Source organism: Rasamsonia byssochlamydoides (genome assembly GCF_041956645.1).
Source record: "Rasamsonia byssochlamydoides strain NRRL 3658 unplaced genomic scaffold VTN77scaffold_75, whole genome shotgun sequence".
Classification (NCBI taxonomy): domain Eukaryota; kingdom Fungi; phylum Ascomycota; class Eurotiomycetes; order Eurotiales; family Trichocomaceae; genus Rasamsonia; species Rasamsonia byssochlamydoides.
In genome coordinates, this window is record NW_027192458.1 from 139,092 (window position 1) to 149,806 (window position 10,715).

The 10,715-nt window shown below is 41.5% G+C and overlaps 3 protein-coding genes across 3 annotated transcripts; 2 read left to right on the forward strand and 1 right to left on the reverse strand.

The window, feature by feature from the left end:
* Positions 1-35: 35 nt before the first annotated feature.
* Positions 36-653, reverse strand: VTN77DRAFT_8641 (uncharacterized protein; the record flags this gene model as incomplete). Its single annotated transcript, XM_069425161.1, has 1 exon — positions 36-653. One exon carries the CDS (start codon positions 651-653, stop codon positions 36-38), a length of 618 nt encoding a protein of 205 aa, XP_069274523.1.
* Positions 654-3,639: 2,986 nt separating this feature from the next.
* VTN77DRAFT_8642 (uncharacterized protein) lies at positions 3,640-5,272 on the forward strand (the record flags this gene model as incomplete). Its single annotated transcript, XM_069425162.1, has 3 exons — positions 3,640-3,831; positions 3,937-4,255; positions 4,323-5,272. 3 exons carry the CDS (start codon positions 3,640-3,642, stop codon positions 5,270-5,272), a joined length of 1,461 nt encoding a protein of 486 aa, XP_069274524.1.
* Positions 5,273-6,877: 1,605 nt separating this feature from the next.
* On the forward strand, positions 6,878-8,058 carry VTN77DRAFT_8643 (uncharacterized protein; the record flags this gene model as incomplete). Its single annotated transcript, XM_069425163.1, has 2 exons — positions 6,878-7,191; positions 7,257-8,058. The coding sequence occupies 2 exons, from the start codon at positions 6,878-6,880 to the stop codon at positions 8,056-8,058; spliced, it is 1,116 nt and encodes a 371-aa protein (XP_069274525.1).
* Positions 8,059-10,715: the final 2,657 nt, after the last annotated feature.

The following is a 10,715-nucleotide window of genomic DNA, read 5'->3' on the forward strand; positions in this document are numbered from 1 at the left end:
TCGAAAGCAGACTCTGCCCATCTTAGTCCCATTCTTCATCTGAGTGCATGGAAAGATGCTGCCGAGGCGAAGCTTCTGAAGTTCACCATTCTTCCAGCTAGTCCCGAGATGGCTATTTTGGGTTGGTACTGCAAGCTCGTCTCCCGGAGATTGCCGCTCTGAGTCATCTGCTGGGGCCAGCTTTCCTTAAGAGCTTCTAGTTCATGGACAATCTGGATGAGCCATTCGGCTCCTTCTACTGACGCCAGCAGTCGTTCAATCGGGTTCCGGTATATGATGTGGTCGTCAATACGAAGATCGACCTCCTGGGGAGAGAAATGAATCGTCGGGTCCTTTGCCAGCCCTAGGATCCGCTTTGCCACCTTGTTGCCAAGGCGGAATCGTAACAGAATGTGACGCGAAGGCGCAATAAGCTTGACAACTCCAGACCCAAGTACGGCCGTTCTTCTATGGAACAGAACTGGGCCGGAGGTATGGTCATCGTCTGCCTCATTCTCAACTTCAGAAGAAGCTCCTCGGTCACTATAATCTTCGTACTGATCGTTGATCGGTATGGGGATATCAACCTCGTCTATGGACGGGCGATGAACTGCTTGGAATTGGAAGGCTTGATGGTCGCTAGCTTCCTTGTCGCTGTCGGGCCAGACGGTCATCGGAGCCGCCTCGTCTACAGACTAGCGATGGACAGGAACTGCTTGGAAAGCTTGGTCGTCGCCAGCGTCCTTGTCGCTGTTAGCCTAGATTGTCATTGGAGTCACCTCATCCGCCTCCTGTTGATATTTATCGTCGGCAGATGTAGGAGCCCTGGTGTCTCGCGGGGCCTTCCGATGCTGACCCTTGAGGCCTCGATTCTTTGGAGGGCCTAAAACCAAAGATTTGTTGCTATTTGCCGCAGTCGAGTTCTTCTTTGAACGTCTCTGATGAGCAATGCTTATCTTTCTGACGATCTTCCTGACGGCCGCGCCGGCGAGGTAATCTCCTCTCGAAAGAACAGCAGCCGGATCCTCCCGCAAGTATCTGCCGGTCCAGCTCCGAAAACAAGGTGCATATTCTGCCAGATACAGCAGTCTCTGTTCTTCGCGCTCCTTCTTGACATAGGCATACATCTCAGAAAGTGGTGCAGCCTTTCTGGAACGGGGACAGCGTTGAGAGTACGCTCGACCGAAGGAATCAGTGTCGTCCTTCCTGCCTGTCAACCATAGAAAAAAAAAAGTTGATGCCTGCGTCAATCTGGGCAGCCATTCCGGGCTTGCTCTTTGCGTTAGAGAAGAACCCAGAACATGGGTGGTGAACGTGGAGAATAATGCGACTCAATGTACCACGCCTGAAATCGAGGTCCAGTTTCAAAACACCAATGGGTGCTACAATCGTAATTTCTAAGCATTTGGGTGCTTTGCTGAGGTTTCTGCGAAGATTTTCTCGGGTGCAGCTGGATCCAGTGATAAGGAACGGCAATGGTAAGATTTCCAGAATATCAGTGGACACTTTACCATGGAGAGCCCTGAAATCTCAGCTCCATCGCTCCGCAGGGCAGGTGGTCCTGCCATGGAATATTTCTTCTGCTCGCCAATGCTAGTCATATCCGAAAGTGAACTCGTCGCTGATTCCCTTCTCTTCGAGTAATCTAATTGTCGCACTTCGAGGATCCCAGAAATTACCAATAGCATCTTCCTCACTCTGAAGACGCAAGATAATCCCTAGATCGGCATCCTCAGGCCCCCCTGGGCTAGCAAGCCTGTCGCGGCCTTGGCCAGAAACCTGTACTTCGGTAGAATAAAAGTTCTCGAGCCTCTCCGTGAACTCTTGGTGTAATTGCTCCTTGGTGTGGCTCCAGCCGGCTTTCGGGGCCTTCAAAAACTCGAGTAACTGGGCGAGCTCGTCTTTGGGGAGGCTCCTTGTTGCCTTCTGAGCAAATCAGCTGGCAATCCGGGGTCCAGACAAATCATCCATTGTCGTAATCCCTAAATTCCCGGCAGTCTGCAGAGATGGGACTTCTAGGGTTGCGGCGTTTCGACAAGCATGGTCCGCATGGCATTGTACTAATGCTCGAAAGCATTCATCAGCATCCATGATGACTGCGCACCCTAATTCTTGTCCGCAACTCTTTCGAGGTTCGAAAAATAGAAAACGTAGGAAATACCCCGGAGCCCGAGGACAAAGATTCAATGTGTTAGGATCTGCCTAGTTGTTGTATCGGGAACTGCAGCATCAGGCCTGAGGCGGCTCAGGCGGCCCGGGAAGCTGACGTTGTCGTCGATGAGGAGGTCGCGCTCGCCGGGGAGATTATGCAGGAGCCGGCAGGAGCAGCGCCCGAGCAGGCGGGAGATGAGGGGGAGCGAACGGGAGTAATGCGGGAGCACAAGGGTGTCACTGTGTTGTCGGAGAGGGAGTAAAAGCGGCGGGTGCTTATTCAGAAGACGGTTATTAAGCAGCTATATTTTCGCAAGAAAGTACTCCGTACCTACCGAAATCGGTCTGGGCCCACCAAGGTTGTTGAGGTTGGCCAGTTGTGACTCCTTTCAACGTTACGCGTCCTTGTTCTATTATTATTTTTACTCCGGGAACTCGTCAGCCTCCACGTCATCACGCCGTCGAGCCACACAGACTTTCTCTGTACTGGCATAGACTACGGAGTACTCAGTAATCCACATGCAAGGGTTTGCTGCAAGCATCCAAGTGAGATCTTTACAGGGTCATGCATAATATATTTTTGTATACTGACATACCAGAATTGATCATTCACTCCTTGAACGGCCAAGTAAAGGAAAGGAGTCCAAGTTACACGCTCGATACGATTACATGAAAAGGAAACGACTGACACTAATAAATAATGACATATCAAGGCTTGGGGCGAGTATGTACGGAATGGGAGCAGCAATGTATGTTTGTGCATAATTACTGTATGGACTCCGTACTGTACCTCTTCTTACCAACCATCGATAGCCGCGATATCCTGCAAGAATTTTCGTATTGTAATCATATCCAATACGCAGGTAACTATTACCTGTATGGTCCCCTAGATTTGGTCGATTCACAGTCTTTTTTTTTTCTGAACTTTCCAGTCATCATTGTCATGACGAAATTCAAGCTTCAAAGCGACGAGGCGGAAATGCTGGGCAATGGACCGGCTGCCCGGACGTTCAGGCCGTTCGCAGCAACCTGCGCGTGGAAGATGGGGCGGTGGCACGTCGGAGCCACGGGGCTGAGTCTGCACCAGTTTGACAGGCTGTGAGCCTGTGACAGTTCTTGGGATCATGACGATGACGAGGGATACCTTGGACAGGGCTGGACCACTCACTCAGAAGCCAAGTGGGGATCAGCGCTTAACCCCGAATGGGCCGATTCGCTGAGAAATCATTACAATGATAAAAAGGACGATGGCCCCCGACGACGCGCTTGTAAGCGCTTTCTTGCCCTGGAATTGAATATTTGTGAAGTTTGGTCATTTATATCTTTTCTCGCCACCTATGTCGATAATAATCTTTCCTACAATTTTCTCTTTCTGTGCATAGAAACTACAACAAACGCTTCCAAACCACTCTCCCTACGCGCCTACAGCATCGCCTCAGTTCACTACCCGAACTGACCCTCGTTTTTCCTCAGTGAGCTGGATACTCCTTCGATATCCGGTTCCACACCATGCGGGGCGCTTCACTCCTGTTGCTAGCATTACTTATTTTCCCTTCTGGGGAAGCTCTGTGGCTCCGCAAGAGAGATGTGCCGGCAGTCGTAGGGTTAGATATTCAGCGCAAGCATGTATCTGATCCAGTTGGGAGAGACCGTGTGAGGAGAAAAAGGGGCAAAACGGTTAGCCAGTCACTCGATAACGAGGTATGGCTCCAATAAGAATGTCCCGCCTGATGTCCATTTGTACCCAACAGTCTAGTTGAATTTGGTATGCCGGATTGCGTAACCTTGGGTTGCTGACACAAACAGGAAACTTTATACTTCTGTAACATTACACTCGGAACGCCTCCGCAACAACTACGCTTAACGCTCGATACTGGAAGCAGCGATTTGTGGTGCAATGCTGCCAGCTCCCGTCTCTGTAAAAGCAGAGGCGATCTTTGTGCCGTATCGGGGACGTACGACGCCAATTCTTCGTCAACGTACAAGTTTGTCTCATCAGACTTTAACATCTCGTACGAAGATGGATCTGGTGCATCCGGCGACTACGTTACTGACACGCTTACAATCGGTGGAGCGACGCTAAAGGGTTTCCAATTCGGGGTGGGTTATTCGTCAACCTCCCAAGGTATGTGCAATTGACATGATCTGTAGCGATGGTTCGGAACTGATAAATCGCTTCTCTTCTCTGGCAGAGGGTGTGTTGGGGATTGGATATACCGCCAACGAAGTACAAGTCAATCGGAACGGGAAATCCGCTTATGCAAATCTACCCCAGGCTATGGTTGATGCTGGCTTGATCAACTCTAACGCATATAGTCTGTGGTTAAATGATCTGGAAGCCAGCACCGGGTCCATTCTTTTTGGCGGAGTCAATACCGAAAAATTCATTGGTGAGCTGGCGACATTGCCTATCCAGCGCGAGGACGGCCAATATGTCGAGTTCATCATTGCACTTACTGGACTTGCGCTCAGTAATGGCACGACCAGTAATACATACAGATCTGATTCGCTCCCAGCTGCCGTACTCCTCGACTCTGGAAGTAGCCTGACATATCTTCCGGATTCGCTGGTCCAGAGCATTTACGACGACCTGGAGGTGACTTACGACTCCTCAAGCGGAACAGGTTACGTCCCATGCTCGATGATGAACCAGGATATCGCCTTAAACTTCACATTTTCCGGCCCTTCAATTCCAGTCGATATCAATGAACTCGTCCTGGACACAGGATCCGGGCTTACCTTCTCCGATGGCACAGCGGCATGCGTGTTTGGCATTGCTCCTGCAGGTGATAGTACCGCAGTCCTGGGAGATACTTTCCTACGCAGTGCATACGTAGTGTATGATCTCGCGAACAACGAAATCTCCTTAGCAAAAACCAACTTCAACTCGACAAAGGACAACATCTTGGAGATCGGAACGGGCACGGCCGCCGTACCCGATGCCACTGCAGTTTCCAATCCAGTCACGTCGGTCGTAGTTGGGGGTGGAGGTGCCAGGATCGGAGGCCCATCAGGAACCGGCATTGTGTTCCCTGGAGCCCCTGCATCCGCTACTAGCACTGCTGCGGCAACTATGCCGACAAGTGTTCCAAGACATCTAGTTGCTGGAATCGCAGGAGCCGGACTTCTGCTGGCTATTTAGATTTTGTGTTTATATTTCTTCAAATCTCTTGTGATTTTTTGTCTAGGTTCTTGGAAATGGCTTTCATGTTTTTGCTTGGTTTTTTTTTTCTGTTCATAGCAATTCGATACAACCCGGCGGTGATACTAACATACCATAGACTGCTATGCGATATGAGGGTGTCGACGCATATCCAACCTCTGCGTAAGTATGAGAGGTCATAGGCTCCCTTGGTCCAAATCTTTGGTCTTTTTTTTTTCTTTCTCAGCATCTTGCTGTCTTTCAAATATGCATCAGGGAGACACTGTCAACAGTTGTACTCTTGTACATACTGTATATCTTGAATGGTCAAATTTAGGACAAGAGATCTAGGGGTTGTACCTCAGAAATCTTTGTTTGTAGCACGATATTTCCTGGGTAGTCTAAGTTTTAGAACTAGCACGCAGAAACAGCAATTGATTCAACCAGACGACTGATATTTTAGGGATTGGCTGGCGGATCAGCTATCAATTGAAGACATAGGCAAAGTCCTGGAAGTTTTAAATATCAAACTGCAAACGAAAAAAAAAAAGAAAGAAAAGTAAAAGGAAAAGGAAAGAAAATGAAAAGAGAAAGAGAAAGAGAAAGAAAGAGAACAAACCCCACGCTCGCTGGTGCTCTATACTTATAATGAGGTATGTATGTACAGTACATGTACATACATACAGTACATGGATACTCAAGTGGCTGTGACAAGAGTAGCACGGTCGATTCCAATTTGTCACAGTTCTTGACCAATGCATAGTGGCAACATAAGTCATTATTATTTACTCCATATGTATGTGCATATTTGAATGATCAGGTACTGATATTGTTGTTGTTGTTGCATTCCTTACCCTAATGTTAGCTCCTGAAGGGCCATGCCAGGGGCCTATCTAGCTGACTAATAATTTTAAAGCCACACAAATAACTAGCCTTACTAAATTATATATAGAAAGATAGGTAAATAATCTAGGATTCCTAGTCTTAGAAAGGATCCTAACTAATTTAAATTAACTAGTAGGAGGCATTAAATAGTAGGGTTGTAGTATAGTAAAACAGTATTACCCCTATACTCTATTTCATCTATTACTACTAGGGATAATAAACCTAACTAGAATAAGGCTCCCTTAGGAGCTTAGTTCTAAGCTAGAGCAGAGCATATAGCAGCAATATATCATAATTTATAGTATTAAATAGGTAAAATACTTTTTTAGTAGATATAAGGGTGTATCTCTGCCCTAGAAGGTTTTCTAGGTCATAGGTATTTGCTTCTTAGAGATAGGTACATCTAGTAGGCTTTAGGTGACCACTAGGAGCTCCTCAGAGGCATCTAATAGATGTCAGCCTAATGGGCTAGTCTTCAGCATATAGGGAGGCCTATAGGCTCATAGGGTAGGCTCGTAGGTAGGCTCGTCGATCAGGTACTGAGTAATTAAGTACCTGGGTAGTTTTGCTTAGTCAGCATGGTTAGGTTCTGGCATGGCATGGAGGGAACGATATCAGAGGAAAAAAAAACAACAATAATAATTAAGCCTATCAGTGTTAACAATATGGACATGGGTTTGGGCTGTATGATATTCATTGACGGCTAATTTTACTCTGCCCATGCCAAGGATTCCTACATCACTCATTCTCCGAGCTTATCGGCGCGACCCTCTACTGCCGGTCCTGCTCAAGGAGTGTCGTTCCCTTGATTCCGCTCAAAATGAATTACGCTGGCTTCGAGAGAAAGCAATCAATGATTTTGCTGCCGATTCTATCAAAAGACAACAACAAAGTCCCAGAGGTACAGAATGGAGGCGTCAGCTTAAATCGATGTGCTTTCAGCGCGCGAGAGGGAAGCCACTGCAATATATTCTGGGGGACCAGCCCTTTGGAGACCTGGAAATCCTTTGCAGGAAAGGTGTTTTGATCCCACGGTTTGTTCTTCTCTCCTTTTGTGATTTTTTTATGTGACTTGATCTAATACCTCTTTATTATCCAGGGTCGAAACTGAATTGTACACATTCCATGCCGTTGATTTGATTTTAAATGACATGGGGTGCAAGTATTCTACACGAGCCGGACCATTACGTATATTGGATCTTTGTACTGGTTCTGGGTGCATATCTCTTCTATTACATGCACTTCTTGCCCCCCATGTCAAAGATTTGACTATCATGGGCATTGACGTCAGTACCAGAGCTATCAAGCTAGCTCAAAAAAACCTAGAACACAATTTGAAACGTGGTTTGCTATCCGGCCGTGCTAGAAATGAGGTTCTATTCAGACGAGCAGATGTACTGGGCCTTCAAGACATTCGTGGTCCCAAGCTGGAGGATGTGCTCAGTGACCTGTCATCAGGACAGATCAATGAAAGTGGATCCTCAATTTTAAGTCCGAGTCTTTGCTGGGACGTCCTTATCTCTAACCCACCATACATATCTCCTTCTGACTTGAAGAATGGCACAACTGCACGCAGTGTCCGTGTCTATGAACCGACTCTAGCCCTTGTTCCCCCTTTACCTGCTCTCTCAGATTCGTCAGAGTTGAATGTGGGGGATATAGAACGACAAGATACCTTTTATCCTCGGCTGCTTTCCTTGGCATTCAAGTTAGGGACAAGACTTGCCATTCTTGAGTGCGGAGACCTAGCACAGGCTCAACGTGTGGTATGTATGGCCCAAACATTAGCAAGCCAGCTATTACATTCTAGTGATTTCACTATCAATATCTGGCAACCATACCCTCAAGATGACAATGATCTTAGTGGTGCACGAGCTGTTATCTTGAGGAGGTGCATATGAACATAACAACTTAGGAACCACTTGTTCATTGGATACCTTAGTGGGGCCATGCCAGAGGGCCAGAGTAGGGATGGGTAATGAAATTTCAATTTCTGAAATTTCAGGCTTTTTTCATGAAATTTCATGAAAAAAGATTTGTCTTTCTGTAAAATTTAGTGCCATACTAAATTAGTAAGACATAGGTATAGAACCCAACATATCTATTCAGCCCCTATTATTTTTGCTATATTATTATTATATGTAAAATCACAAAAACTATGCTAACTAAAGTAATTCTGATTTCCTTTTTAGGTAAAAGATAGCCTACCCCTAGTATATTATGCCTCCCTAACTAGTATAACTCGTGGCCTAGTCACCATTTTCACTATAAGTCTATTTACCTAAAACCTTGCTACCATAAGCCTAAATAGCTATCATTTCATCCTCTACTAAAATTATAAGCCTCTACCTTATTCGTACTTAAGGGAAAAAGGGGTTTATTCTATAGTGCTCTAGAGTTCATATATATAAAGATAAGTTAGTTAACCTGGTGTGAGAAGCCTAAGGCATCAAGAATGAGGCGAGACACATATGCACTAAGGCACATACATGATTGGAGGTTATGGAAGGTTTATGGAACTATACATGGGTCTCTCTGAGCACAAATCACATATATGCCATATGGAGTCTCAGTATACTAGGTTCTTTAGGAAACTAATAATTAGTTCTATTGTAACTATATATAGTAAATTAATATTACTATTTATATCCCCTTTATAAAGGCTCCTATAAAGACTTAAATAAGAGATCTTTATAGATTTAAGATCTGAAATAAATCTAATCTTAATAATATTTATAAAAAAGGAAGAGTTTAGGGTTTCTTTTTAATAGGTTTATATAGAGGCTATTACAAACTTATATAGAACTTTAGGATAATAATTATATTACTTGGTCTAGGATTTATAAAAGGATTAGAAACTACTTATTATACTTATAGTAATTACCTTAGATATTAAAAAGATTACCTTAGGGCTACTATAGTTTATATAATATAACCTAATTATAAGATAAGCCACTAAAGAGATATATATTATAAAAAGTTTTTAGAAATAAAGGAGTTAAAGGAAATCTTTATAAAGGAGATTATAGAAGATATAGCCTTTATTTATATAATCTTTATAAAAAACCTGGATAAAGATAATTAGATACTTAATAAATATAAAGACTTTATAAATATCTTTTTTAAAGAAAAATTAGCTAAGCCACCCTTATATTATAATATAAATATAACTATCAACCTTATAAAGGGTATAAAGCTATTTTTTAGGCTAATATACAACTTATCTAAGATAAAGCTTATCAAGCTATAGAGATTCTTAGAAATAAATCTTATAAAAAGTTTTATATAATTATCTAAATCTCTAATAGGCTTACTTATCTTTTTCATAAAAAAGGATGGTTTACTTTAACTCTATATAGATTATTATACTCCTAACTAAATTATTATTTATAATTAATATAATATTATTACCTTTTTTTAAATAAAACCTTTAAATATCTTATAATAGTTATTATCTTTATTTAACTTAATATCTATAATGTATATTACTAGATTCACATTATTTATAGATATAAATAGCTTATAGCTTTTTAAACTAAGTATAGGTTATTTAAGTTTAGTTATATCTTTTAGGCTAACTAATATACTTATTATAACCTTCTAAGCCTATATTAATTAGGCTCTTTATAAATACTTTAATATCTTTATAATAGTTTATCTTAATAGTATTATTATTTATAAGATAAAAAATAATATATAAAGAATATATAACTTAGCTTAACTTTATAAAACTAGGCTATACTTAAGTTACTTAAATACTAATTTTATATTATAAAATTAATTTCTTAGGGTATATAGTCTCTTTAAAGGGTATTTCTATAAAGACCTTATAGATAAAAAGTATCCTTTCCTAGCTTAAGTTATAATTACTTAATATATTCTATATCTTACTCCTTTATAAATATAAGGAAATAAAGGGAATTAACTTATAAGCCTATTTCTTTATCTATAATATAGATAAGGCTGATTATAAATATTATATATGAGAGATTATTAATAAAAAGATTAAGAAAAGTAAACTATGATACTATATCTAGTAATATAGGTATAAATATGAAGTTATGTAAGAACTAGCTATAAATTTATAGTATTATAAAAACTTATATAAATATAAAAAAAAAGGCTAAAGTTAATTTATAGAATAAAAAAGAAAAAACTAAGTATAAGCCTAGCTACCCACTATATATTCCTTTTTCATTTATAAATAACTATGAATACCTATTACCCTTAGAGAAGTATAATAATACCTTTATATATTATCCTTATCTTCCTCCTTTCTTTTCCATATAATCCTCTTAAAGTAAGTAATCTTAATAATTATAATAAAAATAGTTATTAAACTTCTATCATGGGCTACTTAAGATATATTATATAAAGAGGATTTTACTATGCCTAGCTTATTATAAATATATTATAAATAGGCCCTATTAGTAAGTAGCTTATATCTAGCCTATATTGTTAGAATAGCTTCATAGAGCTAGGTATTATTATTATTATTATTATTATTATTATTATTATTATTATTATTATTATTATTATTATTATTATTATTATTATT